A 25,465-nucleotide genomic window follows, 5' to 3' on the forward strand; every position below is an offset into this window, starting at 1 on the left:
GCGGGCAGGGCGGAGCGGCGGCGGCGGGGCCGGTGGCGGCGGCGTGGTGCCGCGGGGCGGCGGCGGAGCCCTCGGCGCGGGGCAGGACGGAGCGCGCCGCCCGTCGGAACTCCTCGCTGCGCCACGTGTAGAGCAGCGGGTTGAGGGCCGAGAGCGAGCAGAGCAGCAGCCAGCTGGCGGCCTGCAGCGCCGCCGGCGCCGGGCGCAGGAAGAAGGCCAGCAGGCTGACCCAGACGAGGGGCTGGGTGCCCAGCAGGAAGACGCAGCAGAGCAGCAGCACCGAGACGCTGCTGAGGCGGCGCTGGGCGCGGCGGGGCGGCGGCGGGGCGGCGGGGAAGGGCAGCTGGTGCAGGAGGTGGAAGTTGAGGACGCTGACCCGCTTGGCGCTGCCCCGCACCCGCCGCACGATGCCGAGGTAGCAGTGGAGCAGCAGCGCCGTCTGGCCCAGCACGGCCAGGGCGAGGAGCAGCGCGGTGTAGCGGGAGCCGCCGTCCGGCTGCCGCGGGGGCGGCTGCTGGGCCGAGCCCGGCGTCCAGAGCCCGGGCAGCAGCGGGAGCAGGAGCAGGGCGAGGGCCCAGGAGAGCCCGATCATGCAGCCCGTGTGCCTCCGCTGGTAGAGGGCCTGGTAAACGCTGGGCAGCTTGGTGATGAGCACGTACCTGTTGAAGGCCACCAGCAGGTGAGAGGCCAGCGAGACGGTGAGGCCGAGGCCGAGGAGCCCCCCTCGGAGCAGGCGGTACTCGGCCGAGCGAAGGGAAGAGGAGTTGGGGGGCAGCAGCCCCAGCACTGCCTCCTGGGGCATCCACAGGGCGCACACGCTGAGGTCGGCCGCGCAGCCGTTGACGATGAAGGCGTTACTGGTTGTCTGCAGCTTCTTGAAGGAGAAAACTAGGTAGATGACCATCACATTGGATAAGGTCCCTGAGATAGCTAGGACCGCATAGAGCAGCGACAGGAAGATGCGGGTCCCGGAGGAGTCCTCCCAGAGCAGCAGCAGCGGCGAGCTAGCACTCCAGGAAGAGGCGTTGGGCATCTCGCTGAATGCAGCTCAGTTTTGGCTTCTGCCTGTAAATCCCATCCTCAGCTGGGTCCGAAGATCCTGCTGCAGAAGTCCCCCACCAAACACGAGAGAGGATGTGCAGCTGAGGGACTCTAAGGCAGATTTCAGTCATACAAGCTGCAAGTCCAAAAATGCAGTTAGCAGTAGCAATCTGGAGAACAGCAGTGTCCAAGGTAGGGAGGTAACAAGAAATCCCAGAGACTAGCTAGCGAAGGTGGGTCCATAGGGTGCAGATAGCTGTTAGCAGACGGGAGCATGACTGAGGATCCGGTAGCTGTGAAAATGCCAAAAGCAGCAGCACCTTGCAATCGGCAGCAGAAACGGCAGCAACTGATACAAAGCTTTGCAGTTTCTCCTGTGCCACAGTACGTACACTGTATATCATTCCAGGAAGATTCAGCCCTTCCACTCTTCATGAATTATTCAGCAGATTTTCAACTTGTTAAATCAAGAAGGAAAAAAAATCTATCATGCTCCAGAAATACTGCAACTACACAGTCTGACTCTTTTCTCTTTGCTTTGCCAGTTTCCTGGTTCTAGCCCATTTACGCAACTTTAATTTTCAGCAAGCTTTCAAACTAATATCAGTCACTTATGACTAAAATACAATCCATTTGCTGTAGAACTCCTCTGCTAGATACTGAACCTGATTTTTCTGATCTTATTTTGGTTAAGCAAAAATGTACTGTTTCTTTAAACAATTTCAGAACTGGTCTGTAATAATGTTTGCAAATTAAATCTTTCAAATGTAATAGGTACATAGATCCCTGCTAAGACAGCATTTCTTATTTGAGGAAGCTGGTCCTCAACCATATGCGACATTTCTTCATAAAAGACTCAGCTTTTCTCTAACAGGACATCTTGCGTCACTAACCTGCTTGAGGTAAATGTGTCACTAAGTACACAGGTGAAATGGAATCAGTATAGTCTTTGAAACAGTCTCACAGCAAATTCAATTCAAAAAGCAAGTTCCTTCAGAACGGAATGAAAGCTTCTCACGCAGACTAAGAGTTGGTTGAAGAGCAGGGTGTAGCAGTCATGGGATGGACAAGAGTTGGCACTGGGATTTTCGCAGGTACTCTGCAATGCTTTACTCAAACAGGGACCAAATGTTTACTTACCATTGAAAAGATTTAATAAGAAACCAAGAAAAATGACTTAATTTCATCTTAAAAGCATTCCAGAAAAGGAATGCTGAATAAGAGAGAAACGGCTTTTACACACGGATTATATATGAGCTAGACAAGTAAACTTTCTCAGCTGGTTAGGTATTACCTGGGTATTGACTAAAGATATCTTTGGAAGGTATTTTAGATATTGTCAAACTCATGATGCTGATAAATAACAATAGCAAAATAGTATGTTAGGAGGTAATCATAATATAAATTCTTTAAAATAATGAAGATAATCTGTGTAGGTCAATGGATTAATTTGTAACATAGCACACCTTTTATTTGGCAGAAAGTCTCATGTTTGTAATTGACAGGACTGTTGATCCAAATATGGATTAATTACAACTATGAGTATCTGTTCTTTTTTAATTAACTAGATTGCTCATGTGCTTAAGGTTAAAGACATACCTGAGCAATTTACTTGATCAGGCCCTTAATTACCATATTTTTTTTGCCTGCTGCACTTTACAGTGTAGATCTAATCATGTGTCAAACCTTTTGAGGCCTTTCATTGTTTAGCTGTCAGTAGAGAACGGTTATTATAGAAACTAAAATCCTCCTCTTTCTGCAGTACTGTAATTGAAAAATATTCTTTATATCTTTAACAAGAAATATCTCCCTAACCAAAAAGCTTCATAAAGCACACTTTGAAGAGATTAATGGTTCCACAAGGCATTATCCGCAGAATTGTAGGCCCAGTAGAGACCTCTAGATTTATTTAATCCATCCTTCTGTGTTTATCCAACCTCCTTTTAAAGATCTCATGAGCTACAGTTTTTTGTCACAGAAGGAAGAGATGCATTTATAGATGAAGCAATGGAAGTGGTAAAGTTCAAGGTTAAGTGAACAGGATATAAAACAAAATTTAGGGTATTTCTGAAAAGCTAAAAGGTTCTAAAGACTAACATTTTACTGTCCCCAAACTTATTTTATTTTTAAGAAGTTGATTGTTATGGAATACTGGCTATATTTATCACAATTTTTTAAGAACACAAAACATTGTCCATTAGCTGGCATTTACTGTCTTTAGTATAATAAATCAGTAAGAGGGAAGTATAGAAAAAAGGGAAAGGGAGTAATTGCTTTCAGTGTACGAGACACTTTGTAATTAGCTGTTCTTCCTTCGTAGTTACTATATGCATCCAAACCAATATCCATTAATTGTTCCAGTGTAGTGACAGGAACCCTTTATTGTGTTATTGGAAGACTAGTGTGTTTGCTAGAATTTGGGCAGCTGCTAAAGCAGCTCTTCTATTCCTGATTTTGCCAGTCCTTCAGAGCAGCTATGCAACAGTTACCTATTATCCACATCACCTATTGCAGTACTGACTTCCCTCACAGGAATATTAAGCACCATGGATAAGTTATCATGCAACACAACAAATTTGCTGAAAATCATCAGCAGAATTAAACTATGTTAGAACCATTTGTGACTAATTTTTAACTAAAGGAAGGAGGAAAAGCAAAATGAGAACATGACTGTTTGCTTTCTTAGGGACAAAAACCCTACTATTATTAGTGAGGCTAAATAAGAATGTTGCATATGCAAAAAAGGTAAGGTGTATTACACCTTTAACAGGGATCCTTGTCCTGGAAAGCAATGTTACCTCAATTAAGAGGCATTTTAAATTATGGTATTTAGAAATGTAATGTTCAGAGAATAATATTGTCACATTGATTAAATATTTGAGACTGTTATGCAAAACAAATAGAGGAATATTGGGTAGAAATATTAGAGATAAAAGATACCCATCATACTCATTTCTTTTTGCAATGTTATAAGTGTATTACATGCTTTAGAAAAAGGCGATTTTGCTGTTATGATATTAGATAAAGAGTAAGAAAAGACAAGAAAAGAGAAGTGGCTGATATATGTATTTTATTATCAATTAGCTGTATGATATATATATCTACATTCCAAAATTAAACATTTTAAGGAAAACTATTTATAACAAAGCACAACTTTTTTTTTTCCTTGAGAGGTAGAATTACCTTACCATTAATCTATAATTCATATACAGTATATTGTATATATATATGCACACACATATGCTACTTTGTGTGTGTATATGTTCCATATACACAATTGTGGAAAGGTACAGTATTGCATGTAACTTTTATTCAGTGATTCATATAGCTGCTCTCGGTATTGCTTATTAACACTTTCCATATAACTTTATGTACCAATTTGCGATCTAAAATTTTTCAAAAAATTATGTGGCACTTAACTTCATTTGCAGAGCAAATGCAGGTCATTCACAGGTCTTCAGGAACGAAGACTGATAAGTCAACCCCATTTTATTCTCAAATTCCTGTAGATATTGGAAAAAATAATGGGTAACAAATCTGTATTGTGTTTGTCTTCTGAACTACAATGGCAAATAAAGTTTTCACAGCTGCTTAATTTCTTTTTCTTGTGGAGTGTAAGTTTTAAACGTGATCTCTCATACTTCACTGGAACACCATTTCATTCAAAGTTTCATTCCTAATTGCACCTATTAAAGATTACCTTTACTAATGAGAAAACTATTCTATGATACAGCAGGTTACACTACCTACACTTTTAACAGTAATTTTCAAATCAAAAGATTTATGGAACATCCAATCAATAAGTGAAAATTCAACAGAGTTCCAACATCTACTTGAATATGCTCTGCTAATGAAACTTGTGTGCATACTGCCAAATGTAGGTTAACAACATGCAAGTATGCAGTACTGCCAAATTCATCATACAAATGTATTCTTACCAACTTAAACACTATCTTTATTTTTGCAGTATGTATGGCAGAGCAAAATTTAATATTCTACATTGGAAAGAAAAAGTTAAAATATTCCTTTAAGACACAATGAAAGAAAGTATTAATAACATGATCAAATGGTCAGCTCAATTACTTTGTTTTTGCAATCCTCAGATGTAACTTATATGTTGCATCTCAATTTGTTTTTCCTTATGAAAGATCAGCAGCTAAAAGTGGAAAGCAGACTATGTATTCAAGTGCTTTCAATTGATAGTGTAACAACGAGTCTCTCACTGGTTAGACTTCCATTAGGTTAACAGAAGACCAATTAGTGAAAGAGGTAATTACCATAGGCTTTAAGCAATGATGGACCCATAAAATGAGAAAAAACTTCCTGTTCATAATTTTTTTTTTTCATATCTGATAAACACATAAAAATTCTTTAAAATACACATTTTGGTAGCAAAGAAGTGAAAAACTAAATTAAAATATTCTAATTTTTTACATAATTATATATATATAGCTTAATAAAATATTCTCTTAATACATTTTAAGACTGTACACAAGTTAATAAATGTCATAATGAAACTCATTAGAAATATATTCAAGTAGTTTCAACATTAAAAAATTTAAATCTGTATATAACATGGAGGAATAATTTCCACAAATTCAACTTCAGTGCATCTGTAGTAGTCATTAACCAGAAATTTACTGCTGTTGAGAAGTTGCCTCTTGGTGTTAAGGTTTTAACGTATCTTGTATTGAAGAATCCTCATCTGAATGAACAGCTTCTTTCCTTAAATTCTTCATGAAGGACTTCCATTGTAAGAGCTCAACAGGTTTCACCAAAGCAGCAAGGCTTTAGTACTGAACATATTCAGACCGAAGGGACTGTGCAGAGAAGAAAAACTGATTAAAACTCACTAAAGAGGTTATATTTATATGTAATATGCATTTTGCACTTAAAGATAAGGAGCAGAGGAAGGACAGGAGGAAGAAAAAGAGAGGAAGGGGATCTGAATTTCTGTGTAGGTAAAACTCAAAATACAAGCAACTCAAGAAATGGACACAGAAGCTCAAAAACAAAGCACTAAACTTCATCAACTTCTGTCTACACTTCTCCAAACCAAATTCTAGAGATTCTTGGAGAAAGTACTACAAATCCTCTAAAATAACAGCTTAAAATACAGCTTAAAAAATGTGTTGGGAAAATGTATGATTGCAGCTATTATAATTATTTCCATTTATCCTGAATAAGAATGAAAGTGCTACTGTGAAAAAACAGCACACTTGAGGTGTTGATTCAGGTAATGACATAGGAAATTTTCATGTTGTAGCTCATTACCGAGAAAAATATTACAGCATTACAATTTTCCAAATTAATAAATTCAAGTATAATTACGAAAAAGAGATTAAAATTATACTGTTACTGCAAAATGTTCATATGGTTCTGCAAACAGCATATTTAAGACGAAGGCATAATCCAATTACTGTATTTATTTCTAGTTCCATTAAAGTTTTCTTATAAAGTAATCACTTTAGAGAGCATCTGAACATTTTATTACCTCCTGTACAAATGTGTTCAGGAAGGCATCATGACCAGAAAGGAAGTCTTATCTGAGAGTTCTTCATTGTACTGGAACAGTTGTAAACAAACTCAACTCATCCACACCCCATTTAAAACTGCATCAATGCAATAGGATTAGAGAAAACTATTGAACAACATGAGTCCTATGAAATCTCAGCCTTATCGTCTGTTTTTTCACTATTCCTCCTAACCTGTGACTACAGAAATGCACACTGACATCCGTAATGAAACCCATTAGTAGAAAAATCACTTCAGTATAAACCTTTAGGACACTAAGACTGCTTTTTTTTTTTCCTTCCTATACACTGAGACTAAACAAAATATGTTTCTGAAGTTGTCTTTTAAATGCATTTTTCACATGTTCCAGATCTGAGACCATCTGGATAGTCTTTCCTAGGTTGAGAAAGAAGTGCTGCCAGCATACAGAGACACTGACTAAAAAGGGTATGTTTTTAGCACCAAATAGATTCGATAACTAAGGATATAGTGTAATAGAAAACAATTCACTGTAAAACAAATCAAATGTAAAAAGCATTCTTTTTTCCTGTTACAGGCTCAGAGTTACTATGAAATACACAATCATAAAAGCCCCCCCCCCCCCCCCCCCGTGTTCTCTAATCATTCTGGGTTATGAGCTTTAGTGAGGACATTTGTCAAGTTATTACATATGTAAAGAGGGAGGCAGAATATCCCTTCATTAACGAGCACTCAAAACTTCTGCTCTCTTAATGATCCTCAAAGCTATCTCATTTTTGGAAGAATGCTTTAAAAAATCAGAATTATGGTTGCATCAGCTGAAGCAGGATTTTAAACTGATCCTTCAAAATTGAATTCCAAGCAAAGTTGATTAACAGAAATCAAAAACACAGGAAATTTAGTGATACACTCTCATGTGATGTACACTAATACATCACTTTAAGCTTGGACAGAAGAAAAATGACCTGAAAAAATCGTGCATCTTCATTGTTCTCAGGAACAGCTGGCATTAGTTGTCAGAGAACTATGAGCAGCATATGTAAGACAGAATAGACAGCAGTAACCAGAAATTTTATATTGCAATTTAAATAAGTAACCATAAGTTAAGAATTCTGAAATCTAAAATTGTTAGAAATCTAAATTACAAAAGTATTAAAGAAAAATTTATGACTATATATCAAAAAGAAAATCCATGCACTCAGATTGCTCGAAAACAAAATCGCATGTTTTGTTAATTTTCATTACAGATGGGTAGGTGTTTTTATTTAAATATTTATTTTAAAATCAAGAAGCATGCTTTTTTAGTGTTTCCTCCCTTTGCATAGTGCTACTTCATATAGTAATGAGTTCTTCCTCATGTTTCAAAGCCTCTTCTGAATACAGGAAAGAATTCAACTAAATCTAATCAACTATTTTTCTAGAGTAAGATTAATTGAAATCACTTCCCATGAAGTTCCTATTACTAAAAACATGGTGGCAGTTGTAACAACATAGCGGTTGTAAAGTATACAGACTAATTTTTGAGTTTGAAAAATCAAAACAGTTTTTTTTTTTTCTTTCTGGATTTTACACTTAAGTAATGCTCTTAACATTTTACATTGTCCAAAGAGATTGACTGTAATATTTCAAAACCTAACTTTTTTTTTAAAAAAAAAAAAAATCTCAAATGAAGGAGTTTTCTATTTTAGAATTCACATTCGTACCTCCTATTTTGCAGTGAGTCAAAGTATAGCCTTTAATTCTGAAAGCTTTATTAAAAACAGAAAGCCCCAATCCACCTTTACAAGTCACAGGCTGGTATTTAAGACAATCTTTCTTAAAATAGAGGAAAAATATAAAAGAAAAATAAAATGAAGTTGCTGAACTGCCTCAAAGAGAGAATAAAGTTAGTTAAGTAAAATCCTCAATGCGTAATCCTACAATGGTCTCCTGCAGCGTCAAGCTCAGCATTTTTTACCCAAGTATCTGACATTTAAACAAACTAAGAATTAGACTGCTTCCCTACAATTAATGATACCATTCTAATCAAATTCATGCTGAAGCAACTGCTTAGATTATCATTTTCTTGTTCAGTAGGAGACACTGAAAGTCTCCTGAAAAAAAAAATAAACCATGGATCCATCTGGGTGCTAGAAACATATTCACACGCATTTAACTTCAGGACTAAGTCAGCTGCAAACTAACTTTTTAAAGACAACAACCCTACAGCATTTAGGTCTATCTGTTAGGAACTGAACATGCACCTTCTCCAGAAAAGAGCAAAATTCAAGTATTACATCACTATTTTTGGGCAAAATCCTTATCTCACAAGTAATTAAGTTTGAGTGGCCCATCCACTCTCCCAAAATACTGTTGAAACAACAATGTTGTAGAAGGCAAGAAATAATATGTAAACAAGATCCACTAAAATAAATCAGGATGTATTATAAGAACTACACACACACTTAAAGTGACCCTTTGAGTCTGCTAGATTTACAGATTAGTAGGATACACTCTTTTTTTTTCCCAAAAAACTATATTTCCTGATATTAAGCTGTATGTAGTTAAGAAAACCTCTTCTACAAGTATCAAGTTCATACACATCAATTTTAAAATACTGTTGCACATCTCAATTTTTGAAATTTTTCCGTCTTGCCAGTTTCCATGACAGCTATAGAAGCAAAAGGTGACTCATCTTAAGACTACCCAGATACATACTCTGGTAAAAATACATTGTAAGGAGTGATATTTTGTGTTTACAATAGTTATAAATCCAAGGAAGGAATCTTATCATAGTACCTTAGATGTGGTTATACATTATAAAATTATTCCTGCAGATTATAATTGTGAGATTATGTTTAATCAAAGCACCCTACTTGTTAAATTTGCAAATAAAATATTTATTCTACTTGGTCAGAATGGCAAGTTGTCCATTCTATGAAAATCAAATTTTTTATCTAGTTCATCAGCATACAGCATCATGAAACATGATAATAAGGAAATGGATACACTTAGCAAGCTTACACTGATGAAAGAACAAAAGCCATTAGGGAAAAATATGTGGCTGACAACCATAGGAAGACAGTCACGGCTATTTTTGTTTAAATAGAATGTGAAATAGTAGAAGTAATAAATGGGTGTTAATTTTTTTTCATTAAAAGAGAAAATAAGTATTAGATAACATTCTCTTCCATACTGGAAAAAAGAATGATGTACTTGCATCACCTAAAACTTAAGTTCCTCGTTTTGTCACTAATTATACTAAAGAACATTCATTAGAAATGAACATTTACTGTCCTAACCATCTTAAAATGCTCCTTCACCACTGGTGTTAATAGTTAAACTCGTAAAGAGAATTAAGAAGAAGGTGATTTTCCAAAATAAGAATACCTGTACAACTACAGATAGTTAGTTTGACATCTAACTCTGGTTAAGTGAATTCTGCTAGTAAAAAGCACAGGCATGTAATTCATATCATTCAAGAGTTCTTTGATGAGAAGTTAAATGAATAAACATAACTATTGGTATATGTAATAGAATTCTGTCAGGTACATTATCTGATGTGCACCAATTAGAAAAAAGTGCAATGTAATACAAGCACTTACTGCATCAAGGCTAAGGTTTGGCTGACAAGACTTCAAGTAATTTCAGCATTTAAAGCAGTGAAGTGGAAATCATTAAACAAAATTCTATTTTTAACAGAATTCTGCCAGAACAGGTGATAAGGCTTCATGTTACTCCATATTTTGCTCATGAGTTTATGACTGCTGATGAATATCACCCACAAGCAAAATATTACTTCAACCAGTGACATCCAGGTAAGACAACAATCTTCTGTGCTTCACAAATTGTTTCCAGGATGAAGAGGGGAAAAAAAAATGTGTTTTTATTCAACTCAATACAGAGTTCTACAAAAAAGAACAAGGAATGCAGGACATTAAACTATGACCGTCAGTATCTTGGATAGCAAGAACTCCCCATCCCCCTGAACTTCCAGTGCATTACATTTAAAGGAGCTAATGCAAACTTTGAATATATAACCAGGATGGCATTAGGTAGAAGCTTTCTTAGGTAGAAGCTTTCTGCACCTGAAAGATGACAGTGCTACCTCTACTTTCTGAAAAAAAAAAAATCAAAAAACTGTAAAGGATTCTAACATTATCCAAAAGGATGTTTGAGCCAGTGTCATATGTGCAAAGAGTTCTACTTACCCAAAGACAACAAAACTGAGATAGATAGCATGAAATATCTTCATGACAGGAAAATAAGCTAAAGGACTATAATAAAGAGATGTATCAAGTTTCAGATTAAAGGTTTTAAGTGTGACTGTCTTCCAGTAGTGGGACCAACTATCAAAATAAATAGTCTTCAAAATAAACCAATATCAAGTAGGATCCGTGTTAGCCAGTAAATTTGAGACTCACTCCCAGACAAACAAGTATGCAAGGATTAGATATTTGACTGTATAACCTCTACTCCTCATCAATAAACGGTATTAAGCCAAGAACTGCTGAAAGGTTTTACTACATTACTACATTACTTAATTTCTAAGCCTATGCTTAAGGGGCAAGCCCACCAACTTTGCTTTTCTTGTAGCATAAAGCAACAACCTTTCCAAAGGAGATGACAGTTACAAATTTTTAGTATGTAGTATTTTTATTCAACCTCTAAAGCTTTAGCTGTTTGAAGAAGTGTGTCTGTTGTTCCTGGAATGGTTTGTATTACTATTTGGTACTCTTGTAACTAACCAGAGCTATTATGAATAACGGCAACTTATTTTTCATGATAATTTCATGTTACTGGTGTAAAGCAACTCTACCCCTTAGGGCTCTCCATGTAGGTTTATATATTAATGTGTAGTATGTAGCTGTAACTAAGATATGGCTAAAAACAAAGAATTCCTTCTGGCAGCATATCAGTTACACAAGGTACACTACTGTACTATTACTAGGTACTTCTTATTGTACTATTCTGTTAAAGGAATGGATTGACCTTACCAGGAATTATTGTTCAAATTTATTTAAATGTGACAATATTGAATGTTATTGAAGGCGAGAAATCCAAAAATGAGATGCTTTGTCACTTAGATATTTGAATTAGTGATTGCTCTCTACCTTTCTTTGTGTACTGACTTTTTTTCCACTATACACAGCTGGAGCCTCTGCCAGTTATCCTCTTCTGGGAATTGAATTTCTGTAAGCATATTGAATACAAAACTGAGATCACCAAGAAAGGCTGACTTTCTAGAATCCTCAGAATTTATGAACAAGTGAAATACTCCTGGCTGTGTCTCAAGTCAAATATCCTCAGTTTGCTGTACAGCTTTTCATCTTCCCTTTTCATCTCTGTGCCTGGAAGAATTCAACCAAACTAGTAGCTTGAACTAAAACAGTTCTGTTGTTCTAGAAGTGGTTTCCTTATAAAAGTTACTAGGATGGTTTCTGCACCCAACTTGAAACAAATCTCAGTTATGTATAGTTTGCCTCATAAGATCCTATGTAACAGGTGAAAATAGTACCAATTTAAAGAGGTAAAATAACTTCAGGTAACTGAAAAGAATGTGGTAGTATTCAAGAAGTCCCTAGGACATAAGTTACTGCCAATGCTTATTGCAATGCTGCAATACTGTTTAAACTCAATACAGATCACTCAGTGATCCTAATATTAACACTTATTTGCAGATAAGCTGCAGTGGATAAGAAGCACATCCAAGCACAACAACTCTACTTTTCAAATGCAAGCATCCATCAAAGTACTAACAAAACACCTAAGAGGTAACAAGTTCCCTCACAGCAGCTTTGTTTTCAAAATACTTTTCATACTAGCTAGGTTTCAGTCCCTCCCACACATTAATTCCACAATGAAACAGCGAAAACGCATTTCCTATAGTTGCTTATCCTCATACAGTGCAACTCATATACCAAGCTATAAACATGTGGCTTCTGACCTGTAAGTGTATATACTTAAATATACCAGCTGTTAATGAGAAGATTGGTCTCTCACTTCAGGAAAAAAAAAAAAAAAGAGCACAACACAACCCATAAATGACCTTTTATGCTGATGTCCTAATAGCATGCAAGGTTTGTATCGCCTGTTTTAAGGCGGGGGACTTGCCACACTGAAAAACAGTAGCAGGTATAACACTAAAACTTTAGTTGTACTGCAACAAATAATGTGTCAGTGGTAAGGAAACAGAAAGGAAAGGTGCGATATTCTCAAGTTAATTATACATGAAGTTCATTTTATTTCCAGTGGCTGAAAAATGAAAAATATGAAGTGTCAGTAATAAACGGAGGCTGATGGGTTCAATTAATTATAGGCAATATATTCCATTAAGTACAGTGCAGTAATTTTAATAATTAGTATGATATCAAATCTTTGGAAATCAGATATATTAAATTGTTTTTTAAATGCTTATTTTTTTTCCCTGAAATTGACATTCCGTAGCTGAATTTATTTCTGATTCCACAAGTGAAGTTTCTGTAGTCTCTCTTCTCTACATTTCGTACAGCATCACTTTCAAGTTGCACTAATTTATTCATGTATCCTCTTTATACATACTCTTTCACACAGAAAAATGGCACAAAATAAACCCAAGGCAGCAAAGTTGTAGAGGTCTGAAAACTAAAATGTTAAGACCATCAGAAATATATCACCCTAAAACATTTTTCATTTAATGTTAGAAGAGGACTTCAGTTTCAAGTCAAGCACACTCATCTTTTAAAGGAATCCTATCCTTAAGAATGTACGATCTTCCATTTAGTATGACACATACAATACAAAAGTTTCTTTAAATCTATTTTTGCCTAAAGATTAAGATGCATAATAAACTTATAAACTATATTATGGATAATTTGAAATGAAAATCTAAAGGGGACGAAGGTCCATAAAAAAGGTATCAAGAAAGGTACTAGCTTAAGTTCAGTATTGATTTATTTTTTATAAAACCTCCATGATCTAGATGCTAGAAAAAAGCAGAAAAAAGCAGCTGAAATGATAGTTACTTAAAAAGGCAACAGACAAAATGCTGTTGAAAAATATTAAAGGAAGTCAGAAAATTAAGCTAGTTTAAGAGTTTAAGATTACTTTTTTTTTTTTTTTTAACAACAGCTTTGCTCACAGAAGCAAGGAAGATCAGCAGCGGTCATGAGCCTGAAAGAGTTGTGACTGAACTTACAGGAATTGATCGACTCTGGTATTGTGCTTGAGGAGCTGTAAGGCCCATAAAGGAGCGTTGATGCGTACTCATCTGTCACGGCGCTGTGAAAACTGGTTTGGCTGCTCAGGTTGTTGCCACTACTGCTGTTTCTGTTGTACAAGTTGTTGTTCAGTTCATGGTTATTTCTGCGAGGCAGCTGCAAGCTGCCATTCAAGTGGCTGGAGATTTGGCTTACAGAAAAACCTGTCCTAGAGGACGATGATGTCATTTTGGTCTCATCATCATCTGAAGCAGCATACAGGTTCCCTAGGGAACTGGCTAGTCTGGAGTTTATGGAAACGCTGAATGGAGAACACATGGGGGGAAAAATATACACAATGTATGTAGTACGTACACATAACAGACAATTCAGAAGACATTAGGTGAATAATATGGACCATTCTGAAACAATTAATGTGCACACAACTTCATCTTCTCTACAGGTGAAATTAACTAAAAACAGAATTCTCTGCTAGGAGTTCCCATACTTCATTTACTCAAGCCACTGTCAGCTTTCACCTCTGTCAAATCACGCACGCATGCAAGAGATTGTGTTAAAAGGTTGAGGCAGTCGCTGACCTACACTAACATACTTTGTCTACATGTAAGTTTAGGAACTCCTCTTCTGTTTCTTAGAGGTAGTAGTGTGATAAAAGTCTTCAAGTAACCAGGAAGGAATATGATAAAATTTGAGACTAACAATAACAATAAGATGTCAAGACATATCTCTGATTTAGTTGTTTTAAAAGTAAATAGTTGTGCCCAGAAGTTGTGAAAAATGCATCATTATATATTTAATTTGACATCTATAATTACTTAGTACAGTAGTAATAATGGAATTGAATAGCAATGAATCAAGGGTTCATAAAAATCATTTCAATTACCACTCAGTATTTTTCTGAGATTAATAATATGCAGATTTATAGGAACAGTTGCAAAGCTCCTATAAATTCAGATGAATATTAAAAAAATGAGCAACATAATACTGTTTCTGAATTGACACAATTCTCCCTAAACTCACCCCGGTATTGTTTTTGTGTGTGTTTGAGGCAGGGTTGTTTGTTTTTTTTTTCTCCCCATCTGTAGGCAACTAAAGTTTGGCTAGTGGAACAGCAAATAATTTTGTAAGTAAATGTAAGCATTCTCATACCCAAGAACAGCAAGTCCTTCATAGACTGCCTATCTGTTGAAAACCACTGTAATATATAATAAGTATTTGTACCAAAATGAGAAATAAAAAAAACCTTTTAAGGTTAGAGCCTGAGGATGCGGTGAATCTGCTTATTCTTTCTGCAGACGGTAAATTAACTGCCATGACTTTGGAGGCCTTCAGTGGAGACATGGATCCTTCGGTGCTGCCTGAAGTATTCAGTCTAGAAGTAGTGGAGTTTTAGTGAGAAGTAAGATTATTATAATTGAAATGCACATCCCAAACACATAGTCTTTCAATACATAAGACCAGTTTTTTCAGAAGTAGTCATCTCAAGATGTACTGAGAACTCAACAGCAAATGATTTGCCTGGTTTGAGAAATGCTTAAGGTGTTTTTCTCCTGCTATACCATATTATATAGTTATAGGCTACTTTTCACCTCAATATTTTGTGTCAAATTTGCAATGACAAATAATACTTTAGTTTAATAAAAATTAGTAAATGAAGAGCCTAGCAGTAATATGAAATTCTCTCCATTGTTAGACCAAGGGGGTATAATTATGATCAGTTCCTAAGGCCTTGGGTACAAGTCTCCAACTACAAGCACAGAAGGAATGACAGAGCAGAAACAGCTTTACTTCCACACACACAAAACATATAAACAGAAGTCTCTGAAGTTAGACACCTCAGTAATCTATCTCAAAAATCCAGGCTGCAATAAAACTGAAGGTAATGTGTTCTTTTTCATATTAATGCTTTATAATGACAAATACTATGTCTTACATAGTGTACTTTAAATGCAATGGTAAAAAAAAAAAGTGCAGTGTTTACAAAAGTCTAACACTTAGATCTAATATTCCTGTACTCTTAAAGTTAAGTCAATTTTTATTCTAGGTTTTCTTTTCTTTAGAGGGGAACTGTTAGTACTGTTTCAATTTCAGTACGTGTCATAAATGAAAAACATTTATGAAAATGAAACTGTTGGCTTTCTTGGATCCACAGAAACTTCTGGGAAGTACTTATTTGTAGTAAAAGGTACAGTGTCCTATTTTAAACCATCAGAAGGTACTAAAACTCAATATTCATCCGGTACATCTTCTGATAGGAGTATTGATTGTATAGTCTCTAGTCCATCTACAAGAACCACACAGACCGCAACTTGTGATACACAGGCAACATTTAGCTGATTCAGGTTTTTTAGACAAGTATTTATTTTTACAGAAATGAATGGGTTATGAGTTAACTATCCAACCTTCACTGCATAACAGCATGGGTATCAGAAAATATGACGGAAGAAATTACTTGTATGTACTAGTTATTAAGGAGAATTCAAGGTATCCCCAAAGTACAGCTGTATCCCTCTGCTTAACTACTTTTTTTTTTTATTATTATTTTTTTGCTATTTGCAGCTGCTTTAAAAAGTTTGTTCCCTGCCATCTCTCACAAGTCTGAAACTGCTAATCAATCGATGCGATACGCATAACTCAAAACACTGAATACAGAAGACTAAAGCGGTATACATTTAGAACTATAATGGAATATGTTAGATAATTTCTTAAGGTTAATACCTGAAAGGTTGAGATAGGGACCTGGTGTGCAGTTTCATTTCTTGCAGCCTAAAGAAACAAAAGACAACATTTTAAAAATCAAAGGCTAATTTATTTCAAGTATACTTGCATATTTCACACAGGCTTTAAAATATGAAACTAACTTAATTTTAATTTAAACAGCAGAGATCACTTAGTATTAAGAAACTGCAGTTTTAATTCCAAACTTTACATTTTTACAGACCCTAAAAGATTCAAAATTCATATAATAAGAAAAGAAAGAAAAACTACAGAAATGAAGAAGTATTTTTGTTAGGGACAAGTTTTAAAATGCTACATAGACATAAGAATGAAGGTTTTGAACTAATTTTCTGCTTTATTTTTGCTGCTAAAAAGTTAGTAGTTATCCTGAACAGGAAGACAGAAAATAAAAGAACAAATTAATAAAATAAATATGCAACTAATACACGCACAAATTTCCACCACAGAAGTGGCACAACTAGTACCACTGCTTAAACAAGACGGTACACTTTCTATAAAGATCTGATAGCATAGAGTGAATTTAAAATTGCCAATTACCACAGAATTATTTAAATACCTCAGAGCTCCAGTTGTAGTAGAGCATGGCCTTCTCCGACTTTTTAAGGCATGAAGCTTATCTCCCTGTGTCATGCCATTCTTTCCTTCTGCACCTGCTTTGTCTTCAAATTCATTCTGTGAAACAAAATATGCAAGCAAAGAAATATACAACATTTTTAAGAGCAATGTAGTTTAAAACTAATGAACATCTCCTTTACAAAGATTAACATTTAAAAGGCTATTTTACAATCTTATGCATTCATGGGGCACTATGCTACTGTTGTACAGTTCCAGTGAATACAATGTGTCGTTGTACAAATGCACAATCTAACCTCAAAATCAGTTCAGGATGCTTGAATCTAATGCCACCATGTATTTAAATAAGTCTGTTTTTATAGTACCTGAATTCCAACTCTTTCCTCCATAACTATTATTAACAGTTTTAAGTTTCTACTAGTTCAGAAGAAGAAATATGTTCACTTTAGCTGACACTTCACACCTCTCCTCACAATAAATAAGATCCTTATCCAAATGTACACATAACAGCACTAATCCACAACACTGCAATAAAGGGATGGACATCTATACACTCATGCGTTATCAGCTAGAAGCTTGAAATAAGTAGATTTCCATTAGGAAAATTTATCCCATATGATTTCAAAAACAAAACAAAAAAAAAAAAATCACAACTGAAAACTGTGGAAGACTTCTCTGAAATTACACAAACCTTCCTGAAGTATAAGAGATCAGAAGTGACCTACACTTTTACATATATTTCACAAAGAGTTTTAAATATGATCCAAGTTTTTTGTTTTTGATTGTCACATATGTAAAAAAAACAAAAAAAAAAACAAAAAAAACATAAAAGTGATCTATAGCTACTTATAATGATCAGTTCTATCTCTGCTTATTTGAAATTCTTCTTATGAACACTTACCTCCCCATATTGATCCAGGTCTTGTACTTTGTTCAAACTGTCACTGATTGACATATCACTCAAGCCACAAAGAACTCTGTTAATGTTTCCATCAACTACTCGTTGTTTCTGTTTGGATTGGATGAGATCTCCCTCCAGCCACAACATTGCTTGCTTCCTTTTGGATTCAAAACAAATAAATTAATATCAATAAATTTGCACAGAGATAAAAACAATATGGAAACATGCTACTTTTATAGATTGACAACATTTGAATCCTCTGTGCATCTTCAACTGAAAATAATCTGCACATTTTATCACTAAAAAAAATCTTTGATGGTTAAAAAAATAAAAAAGAAACAATCTCTAAACAAGTCTGTAGCCATCAAAGAAATATTATACTACTAAAACTTCGTTTTACAAAATCCTAACAGTAAAAGAGATTAACTAAATGAATTGCCATAGCACTTAAAGGCTCTTAAAAGCCTTTTAAAAAATCATATGAATTAATTCTTTTATATACATAATGGGTAGAATAAATGATGACACCACACTTTAACTTACTATCAGCGTTAAGTTTTGTGTATATGGGTATTGTGCAGCAAGTGGTCATAATCACATAAAGTTTAACAGGAGTTTAGGAGCAACTTTCAGAAAATACAAGATTATATTCTTTAGACAGGTGGCAAAAATAATCATTTAATTGCTATGTACTTGGGCTTAGCACACTTTTGCTGGATAGATACCTGTCATGCTTCTATACATAGAAGTTCCAATTCAAGAACTGAGATCCTATTACGTATTATCATAACAAAATTAAATTCTAAGAACTGAACAGTAAATAGTCTGAGAAGATAATTTCACCGGAAAATTTTCTCTGAAAACAGAATGTTAAGGTAAAGCTTAAGAACCAAGTAGCCTGAGCCAATTGCCCAAGCTTGCACAATAACGAATGGGAAAGGTAAACACTTCCTGAAAGATTTTACTACATCCCAAGAAAACAAAGTGTGTCAGGGGGGTGGGGGGAAAGCACACAAAACCACTAAATCCACCTAACAAAAGTAGCCTAACGTGTGCTTGAATTTGAATACCTTTGAAGTCTTTCAAGATTAATTGAATTGACAGTAGCAAACTCATTTGATACCCTCCTACCCAAGTGATTTTTTTTTCTCCTCAAAACAAACAAAAAAAAAAACGATTCAAAACCTCCTTCGATAAACGTCAAAGGACCTAAAGAGATGAAGTTTTGACATCTGTGAAGGCTGGGAGAGCAAATCTGTAAGATTTAACCTTTTTGTCAGATACAATTTTGCAGTCCTAAGACCAAGACTTTTCATACTAGACTGATAAAATTGATGTTAGCTTCTTCCTCCTCATTCCCCTGGTGATATCACTTGAATGGCTACTGGTGATATCACTTGAATTTTGTCTGAATATCAAAACAGGTATCTATTGCCATTAGGACAATAGAAAATTCCCACTGACCAATACAACTTTTGGATATAAAAGATATAGATACTAATTAAAAAGATCTGAAAGATCTTTGGCTATCTACAAAATCAAACCACGTATTTCAAGGCCACTGCAGAAGAGACTTAGTTACTGTATTTCTCGTTCTTCAAGTGAACAGCACTTACTAATCACCTAGTATCTTCCTCTCTTATTCTTGATGTTTTGTGGAAGTTATTTTTAAACATTCATCAACCAAGGATCAGCACGGTGTGGAAAAAATTGATCTGTCTTCAGTGAGCACTTGTAGTTCATGAAAGTTTGTGATTTACAGTATTTTGAACAATGGTGGGCTATTTCTCAAATAAATGAGTACCCATTCCAAGGAGTAGAACGTAAATAGGAATCCTAATTCATGTTCCATTTCTGTTAGGAATTACAGTAACACTTCCTTCTCTGGTATCGTATTTTAGATGCAAGGTCAGATAATGTTTTACTGTATTTATACAGCATCTTTTCCTCATAAGAATGAAAATGCCTTCAGCTAAACATCAGAAGGGATAACCTCAGAAATACCAGCATGACTACTACAGTAGTAATTCAACACAGAAGTCACTAAGAAATTAAACCTAAAACAACATCACTGAAGCCAGGGTAATTGTACTATTTCCAGTCAGACCCAGTCAGGACCAAACCTTGAATCTCCCATTCAAATTACCTGTATACAACGTGTTTTCAAAATAAATTATATAGTCAAATTTGAGAAGGAGCCATCTTAAAACCATACAATTATGTTTTGCTAACAACTACATTAGCTCCAGGTCAGAAATGTTCATACATTATGCCAGGAATCTGACAGAGAGAATAAGTTGTCCACCACATACTTATTTAATCCTTAGTTACAATAAAGAAAAATAATGATTCAATTATTAGTATGGCAAGTTTCAAGTGTCACCATAGGCTTGAAGTATATAAAGTATATATTTTCTATATTAACATTTTAATAAATCTTTATTGTTGATTTAATCTTACATCTACACCTGGAATTTATACTGCCAATGTGTTTGTCTTTATCTCCTAAGTTCCCCAGAACACAAATATGCAGTCTTGAGACCCTCTGCCCCTGAAGGCAACAAAATGCACAGCGCTCCAGAGAAGATGATTGCTAACAAGTAAGTTCTACTTCAACCTCAAATTAATTTCAACTTAAATATATTACAACAGGCAGTAACATACAATATTAGAAGACAGAAAATAGATCCTAAACAATAGCTCAAGATGGATAAGGATGTAGAATAAGGATGTAGAAAAGCAGTGAATTCTTAGTAGCAAATCAAATACACATACTCTTCCAAGAAGTGTTGCTGAGGTCCTATAATAGAGCCTGGTCGACATATTCTTATCCAAGCAATGGCTTCAGCATGCGTGAATCTATAGTGTTTCATTATGTAGCAGGCAATCAGTGTTCCTGTTCTCCCCAGGCCAGCTAAAGAAACACAAATATTACATATAAAGTCATGAGCATTTCCTAATTATCAAATTCAAGTATAAGATATAAGACAACTTTTTAATAATGTTGTTTACCACTTTAATATTTGAAGAAAATTTCTGATTCAGTATCCTGTTTGCCATATTATTGGATTTCAGTGCTGTACATATATGAATTAGTATACCATATTTACAAAAAAAACATCTTTAAGAAAACATGCAACTGATCATCACTCTTCTCCCTCATGCACTTCTACCTTAAACATTTTTTTAAAGGTTGAGATTTAAGAAAACTGTGACCAAGCTGGATTTTGTACTTGCAAAACTAGTTAAATAAGCATATCTAGATACCTTTGTACCTTCAGATATTTATAGACCTCCCCCACCCCTTTAAGCCTCCTCATTTTCAGGCTGAATGGTCCCAACCCACTCTTCAGAGTGGAAGTGCTCCAGTCCTTTGATCAGGCCCTATGTTGGACCATTTCTAGTAAGTCCATGCCTGTCTCATACCGAGGAGCCCAGAATTGGACACAGCACTTCAGGTGACGCCTCACCAATGCTGAGTAGAAGGATCACCTCTCTTGACTGCCGGCAATATTTTGCCAGCCAAGAATACTGTTCGCCTTCTTAGTGGTAAGGGCACAGTGCTGACTTGTTCAACTTGGTGTCCACCAGGACTCCTAGGTCCTTTTCTGCAAAGTTGCTGTCCACAGCCAGGTGCGTCCCAGCACATACTGGTGCCTAGAGTTGTTCTTCCCCTGTATTTGGTGAAGTGAACTATCTATATAAAAAGCGGTATGTATTGAACAGCATATAATTCTGCCACACCAACAAGTTGCTGGCAAATAACCTTGTTTACCTGATGTGCATTTTTAGTGCTCATGGGGGAAAAAAAAACACAACACAACAACATTGATTGAATAGCACTATTATTGTTTCAGATCAGCAAGACATTTGTCTCCACAATGTCCTTACACGATTCTTTAAACGTACATCAAGATGAACCCTTCAGAGCCTTTGTTAATCCTTCTTGACTAAGCATGTTCTGTATATTTTCTAGCTGATATGCTGACATAGCCTGGTTTGAAATACTGGCATCACAATAACTCACATTAACTTGAAATGTAGAAGTTATGCTCCACAGAAAAATGTAGAATGACAGTCCCAAAAGCACAAAGAAACCCTTTCAGTCTTTGGCATTTCCTAGCAGATTAGTATAATGCTAACTGTGAAAGAATAATGCAAAAGAGAAGTCTGCATTCACTAAAACTCATGCCTTCAAGTGATAATAAAAGAAAAAAAAAACACAGAACAATGAACAACAGTTTGTCAGTTTCTGTAAGCTGTAGTGTAGGCTGAAAGAACTTAATATGCACATGAAAATATTTGGCATTTGTTGCATATTTAGTCAAATTATAAAGCAATATTACTTTCACAAGAATAGGTTATTTTTCAGGGTTTTATCGTTTTTTTAAAATGAAATAAATTCTACGCATTTATACTTATTTTGAACTTCAGTATGAGAAATAAATAAGCACACATACCTTTACAATGTACAGCAATAGCACCGCCAGCATTCTCACAAATGTTCAGGAACCTCTGAACTATACTGTCGCTTGGTGTGCTTCCGTCTATGAAGAACAAGTCATAATGCTCAAAGCCAGCATCAGTAAAACGTTTTGCCTCATAAATTTTTTTGTTTAGCCTTATGATTGATGTGACATTATGTTTCCTGAAATAGGGAAAGTAGGCTTCAGGTGCATGAAGAGGATAACCTATAAAAAACAAATAAAGCAAAGTGTGTTGCATCAACTGTTTTATGAGAATGAAGTTCAGTGTCCTGCTAGTCAAAATCATTCTAAATTTTTTTGACTAGTAAACATGCTAATACTTCTTAATATTTTATTCAGAATAATACAGAAAGTTGTTGATACCAAAAACGTCTACAAAATGCTCATGAAGACCACTATAATTAAAAGAAATCAGAAAAAAATAAAGCACAGCATTTTTGAAACACTGTACTGCTTCTTGTTTAGCCCATTCCCCTCTACTTGTAGAGATTTACAGATATTTGAAAGCTAACTACATATATGAATTTAGCATTTCAGAGCTCTTTATCGTAAGAATAAAACATGCTTTAATAGGACAAATTGCGTTTATGAGGAAAACAGATTGGTGATCTACATTATGGACAAGAGGAGTAGTCAAGGGTAAAGTAGTGCCAGAAAAAATTATGCTTCACTGTAATGAAAAAAAGCTTTATTGCCTTGATTCAATTGAGACACAATATGATCCTCTAGATGAAACATTCATAAAGGTAGAGAGAAAAGAAAGGATTAAGTGACGTTCTCATCAAATTTGTATTTAGTTTACTTCTCCTTTACCTTTAATCTGCCAACTACTTTCTTTTCCCAGCTCCTTCTTGATAAGTTTCCTGCTAATTTATGCTAGATTTCACCTCAGCCCATGTATTTTTTTCTGATTCTTAAATAGGTTTACAGTTACTTCCCTCCATGTCAATTACACTCAAAAATTAAGCTACTTGATATCTACACACATTCCTGGATCGAACATTTTTAAATATCAGATGCCTAGGTAGTAAGTAGTGTAAAACTGCAGAAAAGGTGCAGGTGAAATTAGTCCACAGTATATCCCCACCAATACAACAGCATTACTAGATCTAACTTTCCCCTAGATCAAACAGGTTTGAGACATTTCATGGGACATTTATTTCTACAAGTCATATATGCATTGGTAAATGCAATTAGACTCAGAGCATAATGAGAAACATGTAGCTTTGTAATGTGTACTTACTGTCATAACTGGATTGTAAGCATTAGTGTTCATTTAATAGTATTTCAGTTATATACATGTTAAAAACTAACAAGTTTTCCAGATTCTACAGAATAATTTAGATTATTTTTGAAGATGTTCTGCAAGAAGTGACTCTAACAGTGACTAGGGGAAAATCCAAACCAACCAAAATATTGTCTCCCTAGATTTTGATTAAGTTAAGCAAGAAATATGACTGATTTTCCTTTTAGCTGGACTAAATCTCTACTTCTCAGTCAAGCTTCTCTTTTATATTCCATTAGAATTACATATGTTCATTAGAATTACTTATGTTCTTTCCATTATCCCAAGTAGGAAAGACAAGCTTCTTTTTAAAGACTTTCCTTGCCTTTGTTACAAAACCCTTAATACAGTCTTCCTTTACTTTATGCAACTCACCTCTAATTCTGCATACTTATCCTATCAGGTGTCAGTTTCCAGAAGATAAGTACCTGAATTTTTCTGGCATTTTTCTCTGAATGGAAATCACTGACTGTTAGAAGAGACCTTTGAAATTAAGTTCTATGACTGCATACAAAATGTTCACTGCATGATTATTTCTGAAGAAAATTAATATATAAACATTTATGATCTTTTGCTCATTTGCTACATATGTTTAACATGCTACAAAAAACGTTCAAAGAATAGCACTAAAACATGCACTTTAAAACCCTGAACCATACCATTTTCAAGTTTGCTTTTTGGGTGTGGTCCACTAAATGCCAGAAATTTTCCTGGAACAATCCAGTTGAAGTCACCATTTTCTACTCGCTAGAAAAAAATGCAAGAAAAACATTTTAATATCTCTCGATACAAGTTTAAAAAAATGAGTTTGTTCCTTATGTTTTTTTTGTTTGTTTGTTTTTTTTTTTTTTTACTATGTTCTTGCTGCATTAAAACACTTCAAATATAACTTTGTCCTATATTTATAAGCTAAATAGGAACTAAACATAAGCTGTTTCTCAGAAATCTCTTAATAAAACAAAGCCATGACAAATTTTGCTAAAGTTTTTCAAATAAAAGCAGATCCTATATCTAAGGTATTTGTCCCGTACAGGGCTAGGGGTTTTAAAGACACCTATATATAATATTGCTGGCAAACAGTAGCATTGTTGTGTATTTTAGTCAAAGAATATGGAAAAACGCTTCCCTGTTAGGCACTGGGAAGTAGGCACTAAAAAGCCAATTAATGGAAAACAAATTAAAAAGAACAATTAGCCTTCAAAAACAATTATCCTTTCTCTGTAGAAACTGAAATTCATACATTGGCATAACTCTAATGAGCTAGCAATCATAGAAGCAAAATATAGATCAAAATAAAAAATAAAAAAAAATTGAGGTTTTGCATCTCTTTGTAAAAATGACTTCAGAAAGGTTCTATGAATTCTTTTATTGATCAAACTGAAGAATGCCTTTTTTTTAAATGAAGACTGCCCATTGGCAATGCAATTATTGTCAGCATGACTTTTAAGGACATGGCATTCAGTTCAACTGCATTATGAAGCTTGTGTTTTTTGCTCTCAGCTCATCAAAACATCTTAATGAGTGAAAGGTTCTGATAATGGGCATTACTGTAATCAATTCACCAACTGTTTGCTTAGCTAACCCCATTAGGCTTGCTCCAAATATCCTCACACAGCAAAAACTCCAGTAAGTTAACAAGCTTGCGTAAGGACTAGTGAAATGATTCTTACTGCCAAGTCAGGACCGCTCCTCACAACACACAAATTTCTATTCCAGACTACAATCTCAGTATCACAGCACCTCTACTCCCTTTATTAAAGAAATTCTG

The 25,465-nt window shown here is 35.4% G+C and overlaps 2 protein-coding genes across 2 annotated transcripts in view; both read right to left on the minus strand.

The window, feature by feature from the left end:
- GPR88 (G protein-coupled receptor 88) overlaps nucleotides 1-2,440 on the minus strand; it is a 3,054-nt gene extending 614 nt beyond the window's left edge. The window contains exon 1 of the mRNA XM_035333358.1: nucleotides 3-2,440. Coding sequence (XP_035189249.1) covers nucleotides 3-1,033 — 1,031 coding nt within the window. The 5' untranslated portion in view covers nucleotides 1,034-2,440. The remainder of the gene's footprint in view (nucleotides 1-2) is intronic.
- A 1,654-nt stretch (nucleotides 2,441-4,094) lies between these two features.
- CDC14A (cell division cycle 14A) overlaps nucleotides 4,095-25,465 on the minus strand; it is a 56,461-nt gene continuing 35,090 nt past the window's right edge. The window contains 10 exon segments of the mRNA XM_035333190.1: nucleotides 4,095-5,861; nucleotides 13,691-13,745; nucleotides 13,747-14,013; nucleotides 14,956-15,084; nucleotides 16,431-16,478; nucleotides 17,008-17,123; nucleotides 17,926-18,082; nucleotides 20,701-20,839; nucleotides 22,386-22,616; nucleotides 24,357-24,444. Of these exon segments, the coding sequence (XP_035189081.1) occupies nucleotides 5,832-5,861; nucleotides 13,691-13,745; nucleotides 13,747-14,013; nucleotides 14,956-15,084; nucleotides 16,431-16,478; nucleotides 17,008-17,123; nucleotides 17,926-18,082; nucleotides 20,701-20,839; nucleotides 22,386-22,616; nucleotides 24,357-24,444 (1,260 nt within the window). The 3' untranslated portion in view covers nucleotides 4,095-5,831.

Source organism: Oxyura jamaicensis, chromosome 8 (assembly GCF_011077185.1).
Source record: "Oxyura jamaicensis isolate SHBP4307 breed ruddy duck chromosome 8, BPBGC_Ojam_1.0, whole genome shotgun sequence".
In the NCBI taxonomy this organism is placed as follows: domain Eukaryota; kingdom Metazoa; phylum Chordata; class Aves; order Anseriformes; family Anatidae; genus Oxyura; species Oxyura jamaicensis.